The 24,677-nt window shown below is 34.6% G+C and overlaps 4 protein-coding genes across 10 annotated transcripts in view; 1 reads left to right on the top strand and 3 right to left on the bottom strand.

Moving 5' to 3' along the window:
• Positions 1 to 676: 676 nt before the first annotated feature.
• LOC106661309 (RING finger protein 10) lies at positions 677 to 7,959 on the bottom strand. 2 transcript variants are annotated; one of them, XM_014384606.2, is made up of 15 exons: positions 7,550 to 7,959; positions 4,064 to 4,236; positions 3,766 to 3,980; positions 3,563 to 3,653; positions 3,309 to 3,493; positions 3,059 to 3,254; positions 2,861 to 2,995; positions 2,719 to 2,802; positions 2,551 to 2,651; positions 2,370 to 2,482; positions 2,059 to 2,310; positions 1,810 to 1,993; positions 1,350 to 1,479; positions 1,070 to 1,295; positions 677 to 1,010 (listed from the first exon to the last, which is right to left on the bottom strand). In XM_014384606.2, exons 1-15 carry the CDS (start codon positions 7,635 to 7,637, stop codon positions 925 to 927), a joined length of 2,259 nt encoding a protein of 752 aa, XP_014240092.1. In that variant the 5' UTR covers positions 7,638 to 7,959; the 3' UTR covers positions 677 to 924. The 2 variants fall into 2 exon arrangements, with proteins under 2 accessions (XP_014240092.1, XP_024084193.1); XM_024228425.1 differs by lacking the exon at positions 7,550 to 7,959 and having other exon boundaries at positions 3,563 to 3,669.
• LOC106661310 (pre-piRNA 3'-exonuclease trimmer-like) lies at positions 5,797 to 24,642 on the top strand. 3 transcript variants are annotated; one of them, XM_014384609.2, is made up of 13 exons: positions 5,797 to 6,172; positions 20,094 to 20,318; positions 21,798 to 22,032; positions 22,109 to 22,399; positions 22,485 to 22,686; positions 22,740 to 22,838; positions 22,908 to 23,015; positions 23,610 to 23,706; positions 23,767 to 23,866; positions 23,922 to 24,008; positions 24,082 to 24,170; positions 24,342 to 24,440; positions 24,510 to 24,642. In XM_014384609.2, the coding sequence occupies exons 2-13, from the start codon at positions 20,188 to 20,190 to the stop codon at positions 24,568 to 24,570; spliced, it is 1,599 nt and encodes a 532-aa protein (XP_014240095.1). In that variant the 5' UTR covers positions 5,797 to 6,172; positions 20,094 to 20,187; the 3' UTR covers positions 24,571 to 24,642. The 3 variants fall into 3 exon arrangements, with proteins under 3 accessions (XP_014240095.1, XP_014240094.1, XP_024084201.1); XM_014384608.2 differs by lacking the exon at positions 5,797 to 6,172 and adding an exon at positions 19,940 to 20,027; XM_024228433.1 differs by lacking the exon at positions 5,797 to 6,172 and having other exon boundaries at positions 20,034 to 20,318.
• LOC112127434 overlaps positions 11,239 to 24,677 on the bottom strand; it is a 66,830-nt gene continuing 53,391 nt past the window's right edge. For all 3 annotated transcript variants that reach the window (XM_024228451.1, XM_024228450.1, XM_024228453.1), the window contains one exon: positions 11,239 to 11,469. In XM_024228451.1, coding sequence (XP_024084219.1) covers positions 11,279 to 11,469 — 191 coding nt within the window. In that variant the 3' untranslated portion in view covers positions 11,239 to 11,278. The remainder of the gene's footprint in view (positions 11,470 to 24,677) is intronic.
• Positions 12,388 to 16,868, bottom strand: LOC106661311. Of its 2 annotated transcripts, XM_014384610.2 has the most exons (7): positions 16,695 to 16,857; positions 16,520 to 16,631; positions 15,082 to 15,187; positions 14,926 to 15,021; positions 14,739 to 14,844; positions 12,612 to 12,691; positions 12,388 to 12,529 (listed from the first exon to the last, which is right to left on the bottom strand). In XM_014384610.2, exons 1-7 carry the CDS (start codon positions 16,751 to 16,753, stop codon positions 12,393 to 12,395), a joined length of 696 nt encoding a protein of 231 aa, XP_014240096.1. In that variant the 5' UTR covers positions 16,754 to 16,857; the 3' UTR covers positions 12,388 to 12,392. The 2 variants fall into 2 exon arrangements, with proteins under 2 accessions (XP_014240096.1, XP_024084212.1); XM_024228444.1 differs by having other exon boundaries at positions 14,926 to 15,187; positions 16,695 to 16,868.

Raw genomic sequence — 24,677 nt, 5'->3', positions numbered from 1 at the left:
TTACAAGGATTTCTTTACATACTGAACATTATTTCTTATTCCACATATGTATTTAGTAGTCATAATTGATAGTATTATTTTAATTAATCATACTTTTTATCTAAGGTTCCGTTTGAGCGGAAAAAGATGTCGCGAGCGGGATTCAAATCGCATAGAGCTATACACTAGCTTTTTCATCTCAACGAATTGCTCAGATTAACAAACATTATGATTAATTAAAATGATTTCTTATTTTTTTCATTGTGTCAATTACCTAACATTAAGTTTCTATTAATTTCCAGCAATGTTTGTGAAGGGTTAGTTGCGAAATCAGAATCAAGTGAAATTGGAGAAGTGTTTAACAAAAATTATATTTAACATACTATTAATTTATTATTTGAAATATTCCAAAGTAATATAATCTTAATTAAATAAGATGGTAAGATGGGTCTACAGAAATTTTGTAAAAAAAAAAAAGGGGGAAAAAAAGAACAGCTACATATTTACGACACCAATATGCACTATATTCTTATATGATGTGAGAGACCACTAGTATAATCAATCTCTAATTACAGTACCTTACCAGTAATAAAAAAACAAAAAAACTGCTGAGTCAAAATTAATTATAAAATAACATAGTTTACAAATATATCATTGCAGTAATGTAATTATAAAGAGAAAAAAATGATGTAACAAAATTACGAGCCAGTGAGGCCACAAAATAAAGATGAAGATTAAAATTCGGTAAGTATGGAAATATAAAATTTAACAAAAATTAAGGTTGACGGGAGTTGATGCTTGTTTTGCTATTAGGTAAGGGAGTTTTTTTTAAGCTTTTTTTTATACATCATAATGAAAGTACACATACTATAATTTTATTTTGCCACAGACTACTTGGAAGCTGAGTTACTATGAATTTAATTGGAGTATTTTGCATTCGGTTGTTTAGTTGCCTGGATCGCCCGATAATCCAGTGAAAAGAATTCTCTGCTGTCTCTTTTTCTTTTTCCTCCCTTGGTTTTGCTCTTTCGCTAAAACACAAATATAATTGTTAATTTGCATTTTATAATTGTATAAAATAGATTAAAACCTTTTTCATTTCTTGTTGCGGCTTCGAGTGCTTCAGCAAAATTGAATGAAGGCTTGGCCGGGGGAGAGAACGAATATTCGCTTTCTTCTTCCAGCCTGACACTTGGCTGCCTTTGTCTCCTTGGCTGACTCCATGCCCCAGAGGTGGTAGTCGGTGTAAAACTGGCGTCTGCAACAGAAGGCCAGGCATCTCCGAGCGGCATAGTTGTCTTTCCTTCTCTCAGCATCTAAAAATTTGTTTTTTTAAAATCCATAGGATATTTGGCAAAGAAGAAACATACTTGTGCGAATGAAGGTCCACTGTCGTCAGGAGCATCTAAAGACAAAGCAGCCATTGCAGCTGAAGTTGGTGAACGGCTCCTGACCGGCTGAGGACTTGATGATCTGCTTGATGCTCCTGAAGCCTGATCCCTAAAAATAAGCATAACTCTGTTATTAATGCATGCTGTCAAGAATTCACTAATTTCGTGGTCCGCTTGACCAATTAATATATTGCAATTAATTAAGGTTTTTAGTTGAGATAAAAAGTCAATGGCACGAGCGGGATTCGAACCCACGATCTTCGGCTAGATACGCCGCTGCTGTACCACTTGAGCTATCGTGACCTCGATCCACTCGGACACCAACTTCCCATCATCTCAACCCCACCTTTTGAATTTTCCCTCCTTTTTGCCATTTATTTTAGGGAAAATTCAAAAGGTGGGGTTGAGATGGGAAGTTTCCATTTCATTAACTTTTCACCTTGGTGGTTGTCGAGGGAAATCATTTTCGCCACATCCTGGGAAATGATAGTGCGATTCAATGCGTAAATTGGGGTCTGGGCCCCTGCCAAATTGACTCATAACAGTCTCTGCTATCATTTTCTCCCGCTTTCTCTCCGCTCTTGCTTGCCTTTGCCTTCGCTTTTTACGTGTTTCTAGTTGTTCTGAAGACAATGGAATAATCGATCAATACATTGTTCAGTTAAAGTTGAACTAATATTGTGCTTACCATGAAATTCCTCCAATACTTCTTTTAAAATGAGAGGCATGTGTAAATTAAGCTCAACAACTTCAAACTGGCAAGTAATAGGTACGTGCTGTAAATATTTAAGCCTTTTCCTCAATTCCCTTGTCATCGAACCGACTTCTTTTTCAACAATTTTTCCTTGTATTGTGACTGGGCAATGTTCAAGACTCCCATATGACTTTTCAAGCATACGAAGATTAATAGAATGAAGATAAATCTCCTGGCCATCAATAGCTGTCGAGTGAGAGAAATAAAAGTATTACAAATATTAGAATAATTTTTTTTCTTTTTACCTTGGTAAAAGTAGAAAAATTTTGTAGGCTGTGCTGAAGTCGGGTTTTCAAATTCAAGGTCAGCCACAGTTAATTCGTTGTTATACTCTGAACCAACACTTTCAGATTGATTTCTGAAGGAATCAAATACCCAAAAGTGTACTAACAATGAGACAAAACTATAAAAAAAAAGTATATTTACGTATTTTTAATTTTTTCGTCCCATTTATCTGCTGCTCCCATCTCATCAATGGATTCAGACTGGCGTTGTTCATTTGACAATGGCTGATTTTCAAAATAATCCTTCAAAAAAATTGTATAAATTAGTTATACAGGAACAAGGTTGGAATGTACAGCATTTTTTTTTTACATAAGCAGGCTCTGAAACACTGTTCCCTTCCTTTGAATTTTCAGTTTGGACATCAACCGGTTGGGCTTCTGAAGCACTGGTTACCTGTAAAATTTTACAATAAATATACTTGTATTTAAACTTCATATATTAATATTAATACCTTGTTGCCTAAGCTGAGAATGCGCTGGTTTAAATTCTCAAGCGCTTGTTCAATAAAACATAATTCTGGCTGACCTTTAAATTCTTTAAGTTGCTCTTCAAGTTGGGACTTTTCTTTGTTAATGATCTCATCAATCTATTTATGTATTAGATCGAAATAAGTAAAAAGTGCGAGATTTTAATTAATTATTGATCTTACATCTGAACGTTGGGCAAGCAACAATTTAGAATATACGGTGACTAAATTTTTCTCAGACAAGTCAAGGATAGGCAGATTTGATCTCGCCGGGAACTCGTTCACAGGCACTGCTATTAAGGAGCCTTTTTCACGCTTCATCAACTGAAGGGTTATGTTTTTCCCAACTGTGTATGAATTTCGCTCGACACATTCAACACTAAAATCATGGTTGTTAATTATTACAATCACATTTCACTAAGCAAAAAATTACCTTTTAAGATCTTTGTTATGAATGGCCTCATAGCATATAGGACACTTTCTCCATGTTTTATCTGTTAGAGCCAAGTAATGAAGGATGCACATCCAACAATAAATGTGGCCACATCGCGTGATTTTGGCAGCTGTTGGTGGATATAGACAAATGGGACATGTGATCGTCTCATTGCTACCAACTCTCTAAAATTAAAATTATAATTTAAAACTTTGATTAATAATTGAAAAACTGTTAAACAATTTTATACTCACAATCAACTCGACAAACTGCCAATCAACAAGCAAATCAGGATCTCCGAGGTTACAACCATAATCTCCATCTGCGCTAACAACAAACTGACAACTGGAAAAAAAATATCCTAACTTATTTATTATTAAATATGTAAATAAATAATTTATATAACAAATTTTGTTAACACAAACCTAACATTTTGTTAATTCAAAACAAGACTCACTTAGCTTGCAGAAACTGCTCCTTGTTGTATTTATGCACGTGTGTTGACATGAGAGATTTGGTCGAATAATTCTGTCGATGTTCCACATGAGACCTTTCACCTGCCACCCTTCTCGGCTCATAATGAAAATTAAGGAGATGAGTCAAGTTCTGCTTCTTATTCCTTTCAGTAAAGAGCACTTCAATTTCTTCATCATCCAGCGCTGCCCCAGTTATCTGACAAAATCCAAAACAAAATATATATATAAATATATAAAGATGAATATTTTTTCGGTATGTATTATGGGAGGAAAAAATACCTGGCTATTCTCTCTACGACCCCCATTGAAGCCTCTTGGCTTGGGTCTTTTGTCGAAAATCTGGTGTTTCTGAGGAGGCGGTCTTCTCGTTTCATTTTTGACCACACTGTTGGAACTGCCCGTGGGCTCCCGTTTCCGGTTGCCACGGGGAAATTGCTTTCCATTTTGCCCATCTATAAATTAAAAACAAAAGGTTAAATTAATCAAAATTGGTGCAATTTACAAAACCCCAGTTCCTAAGAGTGGTAAATTTGGGTTGTAATTAGTGAATTGTACAAGGCTTGGTGCAATATTATACTGCTCATAACTTTGTAGTTAGTCAGGATGGATATAAATATTTTGAACTTATGATGCTGCATTATTGAAAATAATCTGCATACAAAAAGTGCATATTTTCATTAACATCTAAATAATTACCATTTAAAATTTGAACGTTACATTTTCTTCAACAGTTTTCTGCATAAATTTGTAAAATCATTTTTTCTGTTACTTCTTCTTACTCTAATCAGGGTTGACCAAAGATAGGTTTGCCTTATTTATTTTTCAACTCATCCCTTAATTTTTTACAAGTTAGAAATATTTTTTTACATGTTAAAATGACCTAATTTCCGGATTAAACATTAAAAATGGTATCAATTATTGTTTTCATGACCATTTTTATAAATGTCTTACTGGCGATGTTGCCAAGCTGTGGAGGTTTTACAATCATAATTTCTTATTATGCTTAATAAGACTTCTTTTTATTTATTTTCATGCCATGTACCATGTATACTAAAGTAGGGGAGATAAGATTTTGTCTCCCTCCCAAAGCAAAACAAAAAATTATAAAATTTTATTATACAATAATTAAGTTCATTTGAATTATTTTTGTTTAGGACCGCACTCTTTGCAATGTATCATGGGCGATACATTTTTTATTAAAAATTTACTTGTGCTTCTAAAACTATTTTTCCAATAATCAGAATACTGGAATCTAATTAAAAAATAAATAAAATAAAATAATAATTCAAATAAAATATTTTGTAATATTTTTGTTTTACCAAGTTAATGGTTAAAAAGAAGTTTACAATAAAATTTTGTTTTTTCGTTAAATTTTCAAATTTAATGCTGGCTGCCTAACTCACTGCTAGTGAATAACTCCACTCAAGTCCTTATCAGTATCAAAGTAGATAAGACAATTAAAAAAAAATTAATGAGATCTAAAGGCAAGTATATCTCAATTCTGAATTAAAAAGAAGTTTGTAAAGCATTTTGCATAAATTTAATTTTTTTCCGAGGATATTTCAACCGGTGTTTTTGAAAAAAAAAAAGCCCATTTGTATGTATGTTGGGTTCAAATGCAGGACCTGTTACCTTACAGTGATGAGTGCCGTGTCAACGCCTAAGCCATTACAGCCACTGACCTCCCCCACAATATAATTAATTGAGGTATATGAACCAAGAAAGTGTAAACAGAGAGAACTGGATGATCAAACTTTATTGATGGTTATATTTAGCCATGAAACTAAAATAATGTAGGTTTAGAGTTAGGTATTGCTCTTTGCCATTATATATAATTGAGATTTTGTTAAAGTTTCATGATTAACTTGTTAGTTAAAAGTACAGAAAGACTGAGGTGACTGAGTAGTAAAAGCATCAAACTCACTAGCAGTTCTGAGTTTGAATCCCGACAGAGCCCCTCGCTTTTAACAAAAATTAATAAAATATGTAATAATAAATTCAATCAAAATCAATAAATTAATTAAAAATGGTATAACAATAGCACATGTTTACAGAGAAGTTGCATAGCAACACTCCTTCACAGTGGAGAAGGAATTTAAATAATTTGTACACTAACAGTACAGTTTAAGTCAATGAATTTTATAAATTTATAAAAATTATCAATATTTGTGTACAGTGCCATAAAATACAGTCAAACCTCTTATAAGTGGATACCACTTGAGAATGAGATTTTGCCTGGTTATTAGAAGGGTCCATATACTCTGCAGTTATACTCTCACACATATTCTATATTTATAAATAAAAAATATTAAATTGTGATATTTCGGCCTGTGGACAGACACACTGAAGATGATGACATGTCTAAATGAAGTCAGCCAGTGAGGATAGGTAATGAAAATGAATCAAATTACAGAAAAAGCATTAGGTACGTTAAGCAAAAGTAAAAAAACAAATTGAATCAAAATGTATGTACGCACGTATATTTTTTAAAATTTTATTATGTGGACTTGTATGGCTGACCCTTTCTCTGTAAAAAGTTTTTTTTTCTGAATCTGCACAATTGGAAAACTGTCCAGGAAGCTTCAAAGGTTTCCATGAGGGGGTCATGTGGGGTGTGAATTTCCCAAAACATTAGGACTATTTCTGACAAGGCTATTAATTGTCAATTCAACTCAGTCGCCTACTACACTCACAACTAGTTGACTACCCTTGTTAAGACCATTTCTTGGCTGGTTTCACATCAGGCTACTAATGGAATCAACTTCTTTTTTTGTACGATATTAGAACCCGAGGAAGCAGCACTTCTACAAGAGAAGGAACAAGAAGGAACATCACCCTTCTGTACAACTAGTTGACTAGATGCCTCATCTGAAAGAGTTCTTTATTGCATTGTGAGAAAAACTTGAAAATTATCTGTCCATAGAATCCCCAGTTGGTTTTCTGTATGCTGACCGCTTATAAGAGACTTTTTCATTGAAAAATCTATAAACATGGTGCCCATGTTGTTTGTTAGAATATCCAGTTAAGGGAAATACTTTTCTTTGAAGAAATTGAATGGGGTGAAAAAATTGTCTGGTCATGATGGTTTTCCTTAGGAGGATTATTTGATTTTGATCACTGAACAAGAGCTATCCATCTTTATGCGGGGATGTGATGAGCTTATGCCTGTTTGATACGAAAAAGGAAAACAATTTTATCATATCATCGTAGACATTAAATACTTTCAAGACAAGATTAGGGAATAAATGACATAATGTCGCAATTTGTTTTCCACTTGTGTACAATCACTTAAAATTATTTATAACAACTATTTATTTAATTGGAGGAATGGAACATCATACCACAGCTTAAAATATTTTAAACAAATATAACTTTTTTATTTGATAAGAGGTCACCATGGTGCGTGTTGAACAGGTCAGTAACACCTAGTCCTAAGTCAACATTGTGATCATCCTGGTCCGCCTGTTATCGCTACTTGAGTATTTCAAATACAATCTCTATTAAATGTTAGTTTTAATAAAGGGTGAAAAAAAATTTACATTCCAGTGTGAATAGGTGGGGACAGGATGATCATGGCCGGATCCAATTTTAAAGATATACAAAAATATCATTATGTGATGCAATGTTGGCAGGACGAAATCGTCGTCATTATTGATACTTGTGATGTTTTTCATTGGTAAGGTTCGACGTGACAACGCTAAATAGACTGTTATAAAAAAATAAAACCTGCAATCAGGATTTTTCTAAGAAATCAAAATGACGAACCTGGTGTCTTTTTAGAATCAGTTCCACTGCCCTTGGTCGAGGGCTGTAAAGAACGATTCTTCTTTTCCATCGTCAAATCCTCTAACATCTACAATATCACAGTGGGAGAAAACGTCTCCGGATGGAGAAACGGCTGATCCCTTCAAAGTCGACATCTTATTCAGCAATCCATGGTTACAGGTCCCGAATTTAATAATGATCCTTCCGATTCGTTTGTGAAAGCTACCTTTGAGAGGGGCGGAGAAAAGACTACAAAAAAAACCGAAAGACGATTTTTATCACGTCGGGGAGCCGATCCCACAGTCGTCGGAACGACGATTTCCTACGTTCACTCACAAAACTTATACGTCGCAGTCGAAGCGACGACCTTGACGCACTAAAATAAAATGGCGAGCCTCGGAGAAAACCCAATCCGATACCAAAGCCTACCATATCAAACAATTTTTTTTATACTGCGAATTATAACAGCATTTATTATAATGATTTTCGAGAGTGATTTGTTTTTAGTCATTTAGAATAATTTATATTAATGTTCAAATAAGCAAAATGCTTTTTTTTTTCAACCTCTGGACAGGTACATCAAACACGTCAATTGTATTTAACTCCGTAGGGGGCGCTACTGAGTTTTAATCCCTTCTTATTAAACTTGGTGAACTTGGTTAAAAAAATTTTAATGTAAAAATAATTTATTTCTAGTCTGTACATACGGCTCCAAAACCGACAAGGGTACGGGAGCTGGTGTCTTCGAGTTGAACCCAAAGACCGAACTGACGGTAAACCTAAGTAAATATGCTGTAGTTTTCCTGTATGAAATCATAGCGACTGAACAATGCGCCAGAAAAATAAAAAGGCTAGGAATACATCCCCGGAAGATAGCCATTTTCTCTGACTGTCAGGCAGCACTTAGTAGGGCCCTAGCGTCTAGCCTCATGAGAGGCGAAGGCAAAGAGTGTGACCGAACTGCATTGAGGCCCTGATGGAAGTCAGCGACACCAATGGCCTGACCCTGGCTTTGGGTCCTTGGGCACTCGGGGCATAGAGGCAACGAAAAGGTTGACATATTGGCCAAAAAGGAGGCCAACATGGACTTTCTGGGTCCTGAACCCTACTGTGGCTTAGCACCCTGCACAAAAGAGAATACATCTTAACGAGTCCAAAACCTAGTGGAACAATACTACAGGTATGAGGCACGCGAATAGATTCATAGAAGGACCATCCGCAAAACTTACAAAAGAATTACTGGAAGGCAACTGCACCCGAACCAGGATTATGGTTGGACTCCTGGCACTGCCACTTAAGAAGGCACATGCACCGGATAGGAATACAGACCGAAGAAACACTGTGCAGATGCTGCCAGGAAGAGGAGGACCGCAGAACACATTCTATATTCTTCTTCTTCTTCGGTTCTTTCAACTAGGCCAAAGAAAACCACAAGCAAGATCCTACACTAAGGAGCCGCTGGCAAAGGTATGGAGGCTGATTAATAACCTGAAGCTGGTCAGTGAGTTATAAATAACAGGGATCACAATAGATCCATTCAGGTCAAGTGCAGTAGTGTGGCAGGCTCTTTTATCCCTATCCCTAGTATGTACTTAAAAAATACATATTTAAAATATGTGCGTATATGGTTTTTTCTCACGATTACAACACTAACGCTATAAAAAAATAATGGTAATGACTTATGAAAAAGTGATTATATCAATTCTATAGTTCAAAAGTATCGCAAAGAAAGAGTTTGTGAGTATAACTATCATTTCGAACTATTACTAGCGATACTATGGCAGTGATCCAGAAGGGCCCAGGTTAAGAGAAACTGGCTTGCCGGCTGGTACTCTATATGAGGAATTTAGGAGTCGAGGAGGTCCGTTGAAGGCGTCGTGGCTGGGAAAGAAAGTCCTTGGGTTTAGGATGGATTAACAGCTTGGTGTGGAATATTTGGAATCGGGATTGGATCAGATCGTTGACAAAAGTAACATTTAGGTCTTTGTAGACAGTGAGAGTAAGGAGCTTTGGCAGTTTGTCCGAGGGTTTTGATTGGAAAGATTAGATGCACTGGATATTTCTTCGCTTTAAGTCTTCGTTTACAAGTCTTCTGTTAAGGTGTTGGCCTTAAGTCTTGTATGGTTAATCCACGTCATTGCACTAGGTTACTGCACTATCGCCATGCAACCATCTTTCTAGTTATAAGAGGATTCTCCCAATATATAGTTCGGCCGGATAGTTAAGAGTAGCTACTGCGATAGTCGACGAACTACTATATGTAAACACCCCTATCACGCTTTCATGCTTGCAAGTTGTCAAAATAAGTTAATACAAGCAAGTACCTACCTAATAGTTTCGTTAAAATGCCAGTTCAATCCTCCGATGTTTTTGAATGATCTCCGATTTTAGTTAACGACAAACCTGTCCTGATGTTAAAAAATAATTCAAAAGGGTGCAGCCAAACTTCTGCTGCTCCCCATTTCTTTAAACTGTAAATTTTGGCAACTTCAACAACAAAATCAGCCGTTGCGATAATTCTTCGCCCATTTCAACTACTATCAAGAAACCACGTCAAACTGCATACTGTCACAGTGTACCACTCTCATACTATTGCTAGAGAACTATCGCGTTTAAACGAAGCTTAAATGCCTGATTTCAATGTTAGTTGGTAGCTCTTTTATAGTTATATGAAAAAATTTAAAACGCATTTAATGCAATATATTGAGAGGAACAAGCAGCTCAACTGGGGGTTGACGCTAGTGTTCTTTTTCAAAAAACAAATAAAATGCAAAATTTAGTTAGTTCCAAAGCTTTCACTTTGGTTGTCTAAAATAAGTTGATCGTTGATCTTTTTCATGCCCAATTTCAATGGACTTTGGTTGCCACCTTGGAAACATTCAGAGGATGGCATACAAAAGTGCTGGAGGACAAACTGAAGTATTACCTAAGAGAAAGCCATAATAAAATCCTAAAAAAGCATAGAAATAAATAATACGTTTGGCAAAATGAAAATAAATTTTGACAGACCCTTCCAAATAAAAATAATGAGATGTGTTCGGAAGAATAAAACCGCTGAATTTAGCAGACGGGCCTTATTATTGTGTACAAATGGATCTAAACTGTGTGATTAGTGATCGTTAATTGATAATTATTCAGAAATCGTGAGATGCGGTCTGGTGTGATGTAGGTTTCAGAAAAACATTTTCTTTATCGTGCCAACGTTTCGATCTTTATTGAGATCATCTTCAGGGCTGAGTTGATGCACAGAGGCACTCTCAACACGACACGCAAGAATGGCATAATTACACAGAAGACAAACACTTTGAGCCCTGAAAATGATCCCAATAAAGATCGAAACGTTGGCACGATAAAGAAAATGTTTTTCTGAAACCTACATCACACCAGACCGCATCTCACGATTTCTGAATAACTAAAATAGAACGTCGAGTGAAGACAGGAGTTAAGGAAACAAATTTTGACCTAGCGAACCATCTAGGCCCCACACTACCAATTTTCCAAGCTGAGATCGAATGCAATAGAACTCTGTGCATAACGTACATAAAAGTGGATTAAAAGGTGCACAGATATATGTACAAATTCTCAGACAATCTTAGGCTTTAGACTTCTTAGGGAAAATGATGGGGAGTGATTGATTAAACATACGTTGATAAACAATACCAAATAAATTTAATTTTTAATATGGACATCGTAATAAATATGTGGCACAATGATTACATACGTTTTTCTCTAATCGACAAGATGAATAGCTCTGTGGCAAATATAACCACAGGTGGTCGGACAGCATTTTTCATAACGTTCGCACTGTACATCTGACGTGCAAAGATTCCCGCATAAGGATGGCCTATCCTCCTCGGGACCGAAATCGAACCCGAAGGGACTAATTTTGCCTATATACGGGCACAAACCTCTATGACCACCTGAAACAGAAACATGGGGCTGTATAAAAACAATCTTACCACCAGGTGTAAAGAACATCATTTGACGACATGAAGCATGAGTCAGAAAATTCTATACTTTCAAAATTAAAAAACTCGCCTGTATTTTCTACTTTTTATATTTATTTCAAATAAAAAGAAAGAACATGCAGTTTTTCACTGTTACACAGAGTACTCCATGTATCTAGACAAATTTACCACAAATCGGCTGGGATAGAATTATTACAGCACGTGTGATACATGATTTTGTGATTACATTAAGTTTTGTGTTCATGAGTATATTGAATAACATGTAAATAACAAGAAACAAGCTTATATCTTTTACCCCCATTATATAAACGTTTTCTACTTTGAAGAGATAAATAAAATAAGTCACTGTTGGGTTTATTCGAACAAAGAAAAATGTAGAAAGAGGATAAATAGGTTTGTACATACAATCCGGGATGGCCAAGACTTCACATAGGCAAAGAATTACACAGGCAGTGAGAAATATCTTACATTCCATTTTAAAAGTTAGTGACGATATCCGGCCAAAATCCAGTTTATACTAAGCCCTCCTACCCAATTTATAAAGTGGTGGAATTTAATTTTTTGACTTTACCATCTGGAAATTCCTATTTTCCAAGGATTTGAAGGTGAAGCCGATTTGAGGACACAAGGATTTGGAAAAACACACTTTTCCTAATTATAATTTTGCATTTATAAATTTGCCTAATCCTAATTATAATTGAACCGTAATTGTGATCATTATTAAACTTTAAATAGTATTTTTCAAGTTGTTTAAATAAATATTTGTTTAAAAATCGAAAACATACAAAACGTAATAAACTTATACAAAAATTTGTTTTGTACATTCATTATTTCATCTATGATCCAAAAGTTTCTGGAGGAAAAAGTCAATTACATCAGCAACGGTAAATTTTATTAAGCATAATTTTTTTCTTTGACGATTTATCCAAATATTCTCTGTATCTGTGGTATCTCTCTTCGGCATCGACCAAAGGCAAGTTGCACAAGTTCCACGTCCTTCCTTTGGAGAAATCTGAAATAGAGATGAAAAATTTTCATATAATGTTTAACACTTACACTATCGATGATAAAAGTTTAAACGTATAATTAATAACCTGTTTTAATCATTTCGATAGCGGCTTGTGCAAGTTCGTCGGCTCCAAGAATTTCCTCTTGTACTTCCTGAATTTGATTTCTGTTATAACAATTACATGTTATTGCAATAAGATTGGTTATCTTATGAAGTTTATATTTTCAGTATTAGAAGTATGGACAATTTTTCACTTACGAACTCTCTGGTTCAAGGGTATGGTCTTGAGGAAGAAGAAAGCAAATTTAGTTGCTAATGCTAAGCTTTCGACCTATTTTAAGGTCATCATCAGGGCAAAACAACCTTAAATATGTCTACAGATTGTCATATTTAAGTATTTTAATACATTATAATTAATTAAGGTTTTTAGTTGAGATAAAAAAGTCAATGGCACGAGCGGGATTCGAACCCACGATCTTCGGCTTGATACGCCGCTGCTCTACCACTTGAGCTATGGTGACCTCGATCCACTCGGACACCAACTTCCCATCTCAACCGCACCTTTTGAATTTTCCCTCCTTTTTGCCATTTTTCATGCCATTGCTCGTGCCATTGACTTTTTTATCTCAACTAAAAACCTTAATTAATTATAATATATTAATTGGTCAAGCGGACCACGAAATTAGTGAATTTTTTATACAGGCGGTCTCAAATTTCTTTGAAGATCGATTCAGTCTCAACACTGCCATGGACTGTGACATCACACCTTGATACAGAGTGTTCGCAAATTACAATACGATGCCTATAAATTATAAATAAAAGAGAAGATTATTTTTCATAGGTTATAATGACAAGGAAAGGCAACAATATCAGAATAAATAGTCATTTGCTCTTTACTAAAGTGTTATTAGAAAAAAAAGGGCGAGAGAAAGAAAGAGAGAGAGAGAGAGAGAGAGAGAGAGAGAGAGAGAAAGGAGAGAAAGTGAGAGAGAGAGGAGAGAGAGTGAAAGAGAGAAAGGAGAGAGAGGGGAGAGAGAGGGAGAGGGAGGGAGAGAGAGAGAGAGAGAGAGAGAGAGAGAGAGATAGAGATAGAGAGAGAGAGAGAGAGACAGGCAAGCAGGGAGACAGATAGTGAATGACAAACTCGCACATCGACTTGCGTTTGTTTTATTCCCTTCACAGAAAAACATTGACTACTCCCCAACCATAGCCAACCTAATCTAACCCATTCATAACCCTACATAACCTAACCAAACCATTCATAACCTAACCCTACTCTCTTCCCGGTAACTCGACATCTTCGAACAGAAAATGGCCACGTCAAAACTTAGCATAGTTAGCCCAAAAACATATATATATATATATCCATGTTAAAAAGCACAAAGCAAGAAGGCGGCTGATAAAGTAATTTTAGATGACGTTGCAGATGTTTCAGTTCACAGGAAAGGCTTTCAGATAAGCTTCATAGTCTCCCAGTTGTCCATCTTGCTGAATTATCTGAAAGTGTGAGGTTATTCCAGAATGGCCACCAGATAAACAAGGCTTCTAGTCTACCTAATCCACTTGGAAAAACACAATTAAGGTGGTGGTGTGTAGATCTATTCCGAATTTAGTCATTTTTTTTCGATTTTGACTTATTTTGAAAGCATATATTAATCTTAAGTGGGATACCCAATGCCGACGGTTCAAGCAGCTTGATGAAGTTTAAATAAGTGAAATTCTTAAGTGGGCCTTTGCTCTTGTTCAAAACGACAGGACTTTGATAAAACGGTGTCAAGCAATCTACAAACAAAATTTGGAGAATGGATAGAGCATGTTGCCTCTCGTGTAACCCTGATGTCACGCCGTCCGATCTTTTCTGTTCAATGGTGAATGTTTTAAAGAATAACCCGGGTTTATCAACCGGTATTAAGCAATGTCGAAAAAAGACAACGCTCCTCCACATCGATCATTTTGAGACAGACACAATTTGCAGAAAGAGATAGAACAAGCGTCTGTTCTAGATAAATCCAAGTTTCACGCCATCTCTCCACGATATCATATGGGATATTAATTTAAGGGACTTAAAGAATCAATGATAAGGGAAGTTTTCCATTAAAAAAAATTTAAACAGTCATATTGCTCTAAATTTAAATGGCATAGAGTTATTTTTGGAATGTGATGTATGGAATATATTATTAATATTGTACTAATGAAATGAAAGAGTATTTACTTGGTAGTTGTAGTATCAGGTTTGATTTCTTGTTCTTCATGTTTCACAAGATCGTATATGCCTTTTCTATCTTCTACTCTATCCTCTCTTCCATCCAGACTATTGCCTAGTTGTACACAAGTGACTGTATGAGATTTTACTCTAAAAACACGAACCAAAATTGCTTTTTAAGGAGTAATAAAGAAACCTTTAATATCGGACTCGTCTTCAATGTCTCGGTCAACCTCTTTGGCGTACATTTTTGCAGCTTTTTCGTAAGTGGAAAATGAAGGCCTGTAGTTATCTAAACCAATGGAGAAGAGAAGATTTAGGCAAAAATAATTAAAAAAGAAAAAACAATTACACTCCGGTTTGAAAGTAGTCTGGTAGCTGGTTAAAAACACATTTTCATCCTGGCTTTTTCTCTTTTGAATCAGTGAAGATTTGTATGCCCCGAATTCCTTCTTCATCTGAAACGAAATTTTTAATCTAAGAAATACTTTCGCTCCTATTATTTTTATACAATAGTCTTGATTAAATTTTGTTTTAAAAAATATATTAATTCTTTGTTTTTTAAAGTAAGATTTTTTCTTTTAATAAATATGCTTGCAGAAAGGCACTAGTTTAATTGAAAGAAACTTTACTATCAGAGATAACCTAAGGATAAGCAGTTTCATTTCTGCGACTTGCCTGTGACAATAGAAAAATATTTTTGATCGATCAAAGCAAAGTATTTGATGTTTGTAAACTGTATTTACACTGCTGTTGAGTAGGAAACTGCAAAAATATCGAAGTACAAAAACATTCAGGGTTCAACCAAACGCAAACTCATGACGAAATTCTGATTAAACCACATTGGCAATCAAGTCCCCTCTGCTGCTTGCTGAATTTTTTCCTCTCAAAAATATCCGAATTCCATCATTAGTGGAATCTCTGAAATAATCTGAGGATCGAAATGTGGATAGGCTTTTCAAGTGAAAAATATTTATAATGTGCTTTCCACTATTTTTGTCGATACCGCCTTCGCACTTAGTCTAATTTTCCAGATCTATCTTCAGAAGACAGCATTTTCTGGGAATTATAGTTGCAACTGTAAGAATGGCATGGAAATTAGTTGGCTATTTTGTATGAAATTGAGAGATGACTGTTTGGTCTGCGGGGTGATGGCAGGTAATTTGATCGTTGCCGATTGTTTTTGGTCTATCTATCGTCGATGTTTATTGTGGTCTATTAGTTAAGTATAGGCATTTCGCCATCTCCAGGGGTCGGTTACGATTAATACTTTTCGCCAGGAAAAGATTATTTCCATTGTTGTTAACTCTTGCAACGTGTGTCAGCACAATGCTACAGCTATGGTGGACTCGCTGAGTCGATTTTTCTTTCGATAAACAAAACCGCTGCGAGGGTCATTACCCTTAGGTCTTCTAATCTAGGTCTAATTTGTGTAATGAAATGTGTAATCAATAAATTCTATTATTCAGGGTATCACATGTTTTGGCAGAGCCCATTTCCATCTTCTTGAAACCGTTGTTCCGGCTCCTGCTAAGCCATGTTGTACTCCGAATCCCATATTTCCATATATCCTCGGATTTCTAGACAATGTTGCTGGCATAAGTGAAACAACCTCAACTAAAAGTATGACCAGCAGCTCACTTTAACTCTTAACTCCAGTATTCCTTTTCATACGATGGCAAACATAGTTAAATAAGTGAGCTAAGATACAAACAATATTAGACTAACTTTTTAATATTCTCATGCCCAAGAACGTTCATAAAAACCGAATAATAACAATTTTTGCTCACTCTTTCAGCCATAATCTCTTCACTTTCTGGTTCCACTTTTAGAGGCTTCCATCCTTCTATGGCAGCCAAGTAGTTTACAGGTTCAGGGTGATGTAGTCCAATGTTCTTGCCCCTGCGAAACCGAAATTGTAGGCAAATAAGATAGAAACTAGTTCTTTTCGATCCGTAGACTCACTCTCTTGTGTACAAGTCTTTTTTGGCCCACTCGTAATGCTCGCGATATTCGGTACTCATTTTGAATTGAATAGTGTTAGGGAATTTTCTATAAAAGAAGTGCAAATCATCTGTATTTATCGGCAAAACTAAATTTCCATTCTTCTTCAACTTTTAATAACACTATTCCAAGCCCGTCAACAACTTCGACGACAAATTCGTCATCATTATCGTTCTCGTCGTCACCATTGTCTTTAATGGTTTATTGGTGGGTAGTTCAAGATTTCCTTCTTTTTCCTTCTAAAGAAAAAACACTGTTCTGGTATATAAGATGTATATAACAGTTTGCACTATTATGACATTACGTAGGAATTTTTTTAAAGGCATTTATTTTTGATTTAAATAGACTCTTGATTTTCATGATAGAGATCATTGTATTTTCCCTTAAGCGGAAGGAATACTGCTCGGGTGCTTTCTTAGACGTTAGGTAGTCCTTTGATCGAGTGTGGGATCCAGGCTTGCTCTGGAAACTTAAGACCATCCTTCCATTAAGGTACGAATCGGAAAATTCTTCTCCCCAGCTATTACGCCAAGCAGGTGTTTCGCAAGGCAGCATCCTCGGACCCATTTTCTATTCAGTATAAATGTAGCGATAAGAGCGCCTTCCACTGTACAGGAGTCCCTATCCTGGAGGGAGACGAGTGCGGGGCAAAACAACGGAAAAAGACAGACAATAGGAAAACGAAAAACGTAAAAAAACAAACGTTACTTGTATAAAACAAACATTTAAACTAAAACTCAATTCTTTTAATTGTGGGTTTTTATTTTAAGATAAATCCCAAATATATTGTACACATTTCTATCAATCCTACTACTTCCGAGTAACTAGTAGTAAGAAGACGATACCACAATCCCATCAGCAAACTCAGACCCAGTGGTCTTCAGAACAGTACAATCTCTCCTGGAAGAATGGTTCTAGAAATAAATTATCAGACTCAATGAAACCAAATCCAACTTACACCAATTTCTTTAAAAGATAGTGCTTATTTAGTTTGGTGGTCGGGAATACTAGAGGGGTTAAAGGAATTCCTCCAATTAATTAATTCTTTTCACCCTAGTATAAAGGGTAATTTTATATTAGAAATAAATAAAGATGGTTGTTTAAAACCTTAAAAAATCAAACTGTGAGTAAGAATTATTTTTAAAGAGATTTAACAACATACTCACCCTACCTTTATCATTTGTAATAACTTACACTATTCGCTATATCATCTCTGCTTCAATCCACTACAAATCTGTTCCTCTCCCAATAACCGACATTGGTGAATCAACCGTGGTAAACCGTTCGCTATTTAGGTATTTCTATCGATAAAAGACTTACTTGGAATTCTCACGCTCAACTCAAAAGAATAGAATTGGACAGAATTGACTTCTGACTTGACTTGACAGAATTGACTTTTTTTATCTTGGGGGGTAGTGATGTCGGTATTTTTATCAATTACTTTCACAAAAGTACTTCGTGATTTAATATGAGTTCATCGTGAATAACGTGAAAGTTCACATCGTAAGTTATTGATGGTGATCGAGCAGGTGAAATTTTCAAGCGTGGAAAATTCTTTCGCTCCAAGTCACACTATTTTTACGGCCAAACCAAGAGAAAATTCTTTTAAATTTTTTTAAAACGGCATGTCATTAAATTTAGGCCGGATTCTGAGTAGAAGAGGGCGTAGGTTTATGTATCTGTCCCTAGTCCGGTTCACATGGAGGCAATCGGTAACTAGGAGGCCAAGATGTTTCAAGATAAGTTTGAAAACAAGATCATTTCCATAAAATAACGGTGACATTCTCCAAATGTAAGGCGTTTGGTGTTTCATGCACCCATGCTTTTCGTTTTGGTTTCTGCCTTTCTTCCTCCTCTTCCAACTCTGCGACCGCGACAAAAAAAAAAAATTCCTTTGTAATATGTCTCGTTTCTCAAATTCTTCTTTCTTCAGTTCACTTCGGTCTATACATGGTAAATAATTGTCCATGTGATCCCCTTAGTGATGGAATTTCAAAAAATCCTTTCTTAGCGGCTACCCATGTCATTATAGGACTGCACTGTCGAAATTTCAGCCCCTTAGATCTAGCGGTTTGGTCTGTGTGTTGCCTCACATTCAGGGAACTGTTTTTTACAAGGTGTATCAACTTCTATAGTCCACCCATATAATTCGGAAACGATTAACTTTAGAAAAAAAATGGTCTTATACAAACTCCAAGTTAATTTTGGCTAGGAATCACGTGGTGGTAACAGATTCAAATGACATCTCTTACTGTTATTTTTGTTTCTGTCATTTTCTCGAAGTTAATCCTCTTGAACTCGTACAATAATGTATATCTGAGAATTCATTTCATGTTGTGGTTTCCAACAAAAATGTATATAAGCGTCGAGAAGAGAGATATGTTTGTTGTTTTTGTTGATGCTGAGCAGAGAAGAAGGCCTGCGTCTGTACTCTACGGATTGCTTACGATTTCTTAATGGTTACCATATCCTTGGAATCTATTCCTAGCCAAAATTAACTTGGGGTTTGTATAAGACCATTTTTTGTTAAAGTTAATCTTTTCCGAAATAAACGGAAAGAGCCATCTTGATACAAAAGCATACCCCCTCACGCGTCTTCCGTCGGACATAACTCAGAAATGGTCGATCCTATCAAAATTTTCCTTTCAGTAAAAGTGGCATAAAATAAGCTCTAGAATCGAACTGTACAATAAAAATATGGGGTTCTCATTTGAAATAACAAAGTTAGTGTCATTTCCCTGCTAGATGAGAAAGTTATGTTAATGTTACCACCACGCGATTCCTAGCCATAATTAGCTTTGGGTTTGTATAAGACCATTTTTTCCTAAAATTAATCGTTTCCGAATTAAATGGGTGAACTGTAGAATATGACACACCCTGGGTATAAATACAAGATAAGGGTGGTTCAAAAATCCTTTCTGTGCGTTGTCTTTCAGCCAGTCACGGAACTGTTTTATATATATATATATATATATATATATATATAAATTTCGACGAATGATTTTTGGAACCGCAATTGTAGCAGTTACGACTGACATTTCGTATGCCTTGTAGGCGCTATAAAATTTGTTTTTCTCATTTCTTATAGAATTTTTTCACATAGTAACAGTTTTAAAAATAAATAGATAAAGATTAAAAAAATACAATTAAAAGACAAATAAATTCAAATGATAAGTACGAAAGGCGCCATTGCTAATCAACTCACGTGGTGGTCATGAAACCTCCCTGTTTTCATTCCTTGTTTATCGACAAATACAAATTTTAATTGTATTTTGTACCCTAAGTCCCTAACTCGTAATTGTCACTTGTTTACAGTTTTGATATAGCTTTTTATCATATTCACACATTCTTCTTTTACAGTATTCGCAAGTGAGAGATCCATAGGAATCATTTTGCAGCCAAGAAAAAGCCATCTCTTTGAAGCAAAAAATACTAAATCAGCTCATAAATTGAAATGGTAGAAGTCAACAGACATAATTTCGAGGAACACCTCAACCAAATACAGTACGATCTGAATAAATGCGCCTACTACTCGGTAGATTGTGAATTCACGAATTTACCCACTGATTTTGATGTGGAAAATAGGTATATTTGAATCTTTGATATATTCAAAATATTTTTTTCTCTAGACTCTTGCTTGTCTGCTTACCAGAAATCTTTTTATACCTTATATCTTATAAGTTAGAATTGTAAAGTACATTTACCTAACTCCAGTATACAAGCATTTTTTTTATAGTGCATGTCAAATCATTCAATGTACAGTGACTCACATTGGGTATACAGAGGATAGGAGGTCTTATGAACATAGCATATTAGACAAAGAAAACATGTGCATTTGATGATGCATTGTAATATTGAGAGAAGAGTATTAAGAAAAAAAGGGCCAGGGGTTATGGTCTACGAGCCGAGAGTATCACGCTAACCACTTGGCTACTGCAGTCCCAATGTACAAATTTAAAGAAATATTTATGCCGTTTTCATTTCACCATTCATCTAAATAAAATTTCTCAATTGTAATGGATGTCAACATAATGTGTTTGTTTAGCATATTGCGATTGGTTTGTTTTTAAAGCTGGTGTAACTTTTTTAACTTGATATGGTCCCACAGAAAGAAGTCGAGAGGCATTTGGAGGAGGAATAGTCTATCTGGGTGGCCTTGTTTAATTTTTTATACGACACCATAAAAACTTAAACCACTGTAATATTGTTGGTCAGGGGTTATTTATTCCTTTTTTATTTTCTTATTCATTTTTTACCTACTTATGTGTTTTGTACAATTTTACATATTACATCTACAATTGGCATTCATTCGGCAGAGTATATAGATATATGTATATCTGTGTAACAGCTATACAGGGTGTTTAATTCTGCTCCCCCCCTACTATATATATAAAAAAATTTTATCAGGCCATATTTGGGAAAAACCCACAGTCATGTAAACTTTTATTTTTTGTCTAGTTTCTTATGGTCCAAAATATTTTTGATCTAACTCTCCAAGATAGCAGGATTTTTTGATGCTGAATTCATTGGTGCAAATGGTTTTTCACAAAACACTATGCCCAAACTTTGTTAAAAAAAAAGTCTATACATATCAGGTATATGCATTAATTAGAGTAGTTTCATAATTTATCATGTTGACCATTCATTATATTATAAAATTTGTTTGGGTGGCTTGTTGGGTCTCTTATTCCGAATTTTAAGAGAAACGTGTTTTTCCCCTTCTCCTATAACTAACTATATTAACTCATCTGTAAATATTGTAAATATGATATATTTTATTATTGTGTAGCTAAACAGTGTGTTTGTTTGTATATAAATTTGGTTATTTGTGTATGTAATTATATAGTTTTTGTTTGGGTGAATGAGTAAGGAAGAGGGCCGATGGTGGAATATTGAGTTCTCCATCCCTTAAGTGAATAGGGGGCTGGTATGACTTCACTGTCGGTAGCTGGCCATAAAAAAATCATCGAAAAAAACAACTAATAAATTCCATCCCTCAATATTAATTCCTAACCTTCATTAACATTTTATTTTCATAAATTATTATTTCATTTTTTTTTCAAGTGTATTTGATGGAGGTGATGATAGATACGCAAAAATCCGAGGAAAGATTAGTGGATGTGTAATTTTACAAGTTGGGCTAACACCTTTTATTTTCAACCGAGACCTTAACCATTACAAAGCCTCTTTGTATAAATTTTATATATTCCCAAATGACTTTGGGCCACTAAACCAATTTGTAGTTTTTAAGGCGTCTACAGTGAGATTTCTTAGGGACAATAAATTTGACTTCAATAAGGTATCTTTTGAATAATTATCACAAACTTCTTTGTTGTTTTAAAAGTTTATTTTTTGTTTTGTTCCCTTTGTTTTAGGGATTTTATGATGGCATAACATGTTTGAATAAAACACAAGAGCGGGAAATCAAATCGGAAATAGAATCTGGTAAGTTGACACACAGTCTTATAGAAGCGGTGACATATGATGAATACAGGTGTATAACAAAATTATCATCTGAGATCGGCCATTGGTACATAAACTGCACACAAGGGGAAAGTCGGCAGGTGCCTTGTAAGAAAGACGACCACAATTACAATTATTTATTACACGATGAAATTAGAACTCGCTTCCCTAAGCTGTGGACATTTCAAGAAACATCGGAAATAGTGAGTTTTAATATTTGACAATGATAAACATCATTTGTTTCTATAATTACATGACTGAATACTCTTATTAGTTGGACAATTGCAGGTTTTAGTTAAGAACGTTGGGGAGGTTGATAGAAAAAAATTTGAATTCGATAAGAATGACATCAAAGAAAAGATTTTGGACTCCCTCTTAGGTTTTTCAAAAGTATATCAAATGATGGTGGAGTGCAAAAAACCATTAGTAGGTCATAACTTGTTCATAGATTTGCTCACAATGTACAACCAGTTTTACGATGAGCTTCCTCGTAAGTTAAACCATTTAATAAAAAACAGCAATAATTAATAATTATCATTCTAGGATCTTTTTCTGAGTTCAAATCTGAACTTCACCGTCTTTTCCCACATATATACGATACAAAATTTATGAGTTATGAAATAAAAAAAATGTCCAAAAAAGGTTTGTCAATTTATACTTTTATACTATAATAAAAGTACAATATAATATATATCCTTCTTTTCCTTACAGATGCTTTAGAAAACAATTCACTAGGAAATTTATACAATTATTACAGAGATAAAAATAATGTTTTCCACGGCCCAAGGATAGTATTTGACAGTGGCATCTACGATAATGGTAATACCAAATTTTTAATTGTGTCTAATTTCACATGACCTTTGTTAAATTTACATTTCTATGTCTATTGTGTTGATGTTATTACCAGAAAAAATGTAATTTGTTAGCATATCAGTATTGTGAAAGGGAAGTCTGTCTAATTCAAAAAGTTCAAAAGTAGACATCAATTATCAATTAACCAATGATTGTTGCTGTTATTTATACATTTAGCATCTTTTATCTTTACCTCATCACTGAGGAAGGTCAAATATAGGCTGAAAGCTTGGCACTTGATAAATATCTCATTGCTGAATTACCTTAGCTTTGAATTATCTTAAATTTATATTTTTATAAAATTATTAACTATGAAAATATGGCTTATTTGTGGACATTATCTTGTTAAAACAATTTATTTTTTCTATTTTAACTGTTAATTTCAGTTAGCACCTAAAGTGTAACAAACAATCAAAAAAGTATGGTTGATTTATTATGGAATGATAATTATATTTTGGAGGCTTGAAATGATTATTATGAACTACAATAATTCATGTTATTCTATTTTGGTTACAAAATTGCGTAAACAAAAATATCTTATATAAAACTTCTAAAATATAGTTAATGATCAGCATATGCATGATGCCGGCTGGGATGCCTACGCGACAGGATATTGTTTTATGAAACTCTGCCATACCGTTGTAACAAAAAACAATTTGTAAGTTATAAACTTGATATTAAATCGCTAAATTGTCTTAATGTGTCTTCTTTTGAACAGCAATGACCCTAATAAGATTTGGTCTAGTGTGGAACACTTGAAGAGGGTGGAGTTTTTAGAAAATCGTATAAATCTGCCGAGAGCACGAATTTCCTATTTGGTAAGAAATTATTGGACAAAAGGCTTAGAAAGAATATTATAATTGTTGTTTTCAGAATTTAGTCGGTCCAGAACCAAGGACAACAAGGCCCCCTTTGTTGTTCCTTGAAGCAGTTCGCAGTAGTAAATGTGATATTCTTAAGGCAAGAAATTTTTAATAACTAAAATATCTTTTCCTATTACATATTTATGTTAAAATTTACTTATTTATTTTAGTTAAATCAAATATTGAGGAAACATTCAAATATACATATAAAGACGGTTTCACCTTCTTCTGCAATACTTGCAGCAGCTAACTATACAAGGTCCGTATGACTTTCTAAATTTTTTTATTACTTGTGCAGGTTTCTGCTGATATTACTGTCTTTAAACAGTGAGTCTGCTAGTGATGTACGAAATAAAATAAAAGGAAATTTATTTAACTCACTATTTAAAACATGTCACCAAATATTAATTAGAATATTGAATTGTTTCAGTTATAAAGAAGTTTTAAGAGATATTAACGAGCATAAAGATTTTCGAATAGAGAAATATTCTGTTCTGAAGCACCATAAATTTATCAAACCATTGATACTGTGAGAATTTTCTCAATTGTAAATTATAACTCTGGTAGGAATTTGGTTCAAAGTTAATCTTTTTTCCAGGGCCGGTATCGTCATCCCGACAGTTCTCACGTTCTGGATCACAGTTAAAAATTTTCGATAGTTATATTTCAATTTAAGCAATATGAAATTAATAAAAACATTGTTTGTGCAATCAAATGCAGCAATTTTTAAATTTATAACATATGACAAAATAATATTTTAAATAAA

Source organism: Cimex lectularius, unplaced genomic scaffold (assembly GCF_000648675.2).
Source record: "Cimex lectularius strain Harlan isolate CLEC.00 unplaced genomic scaffold, Clec_2.1 scaffold17, whole genome shotgun sequence".
Lineage (NCBI taxonomy): Eukaryota > Metazoa > Arthropoda > Insecta > Hemiptera > Cimicidae > Cimex > Cimex lectularius.
The sequence above is the reverse complement of the archived record's forward strand: the minus strand, read 5'-3'. Positions and strand labels throughout refer to the sequence as shown.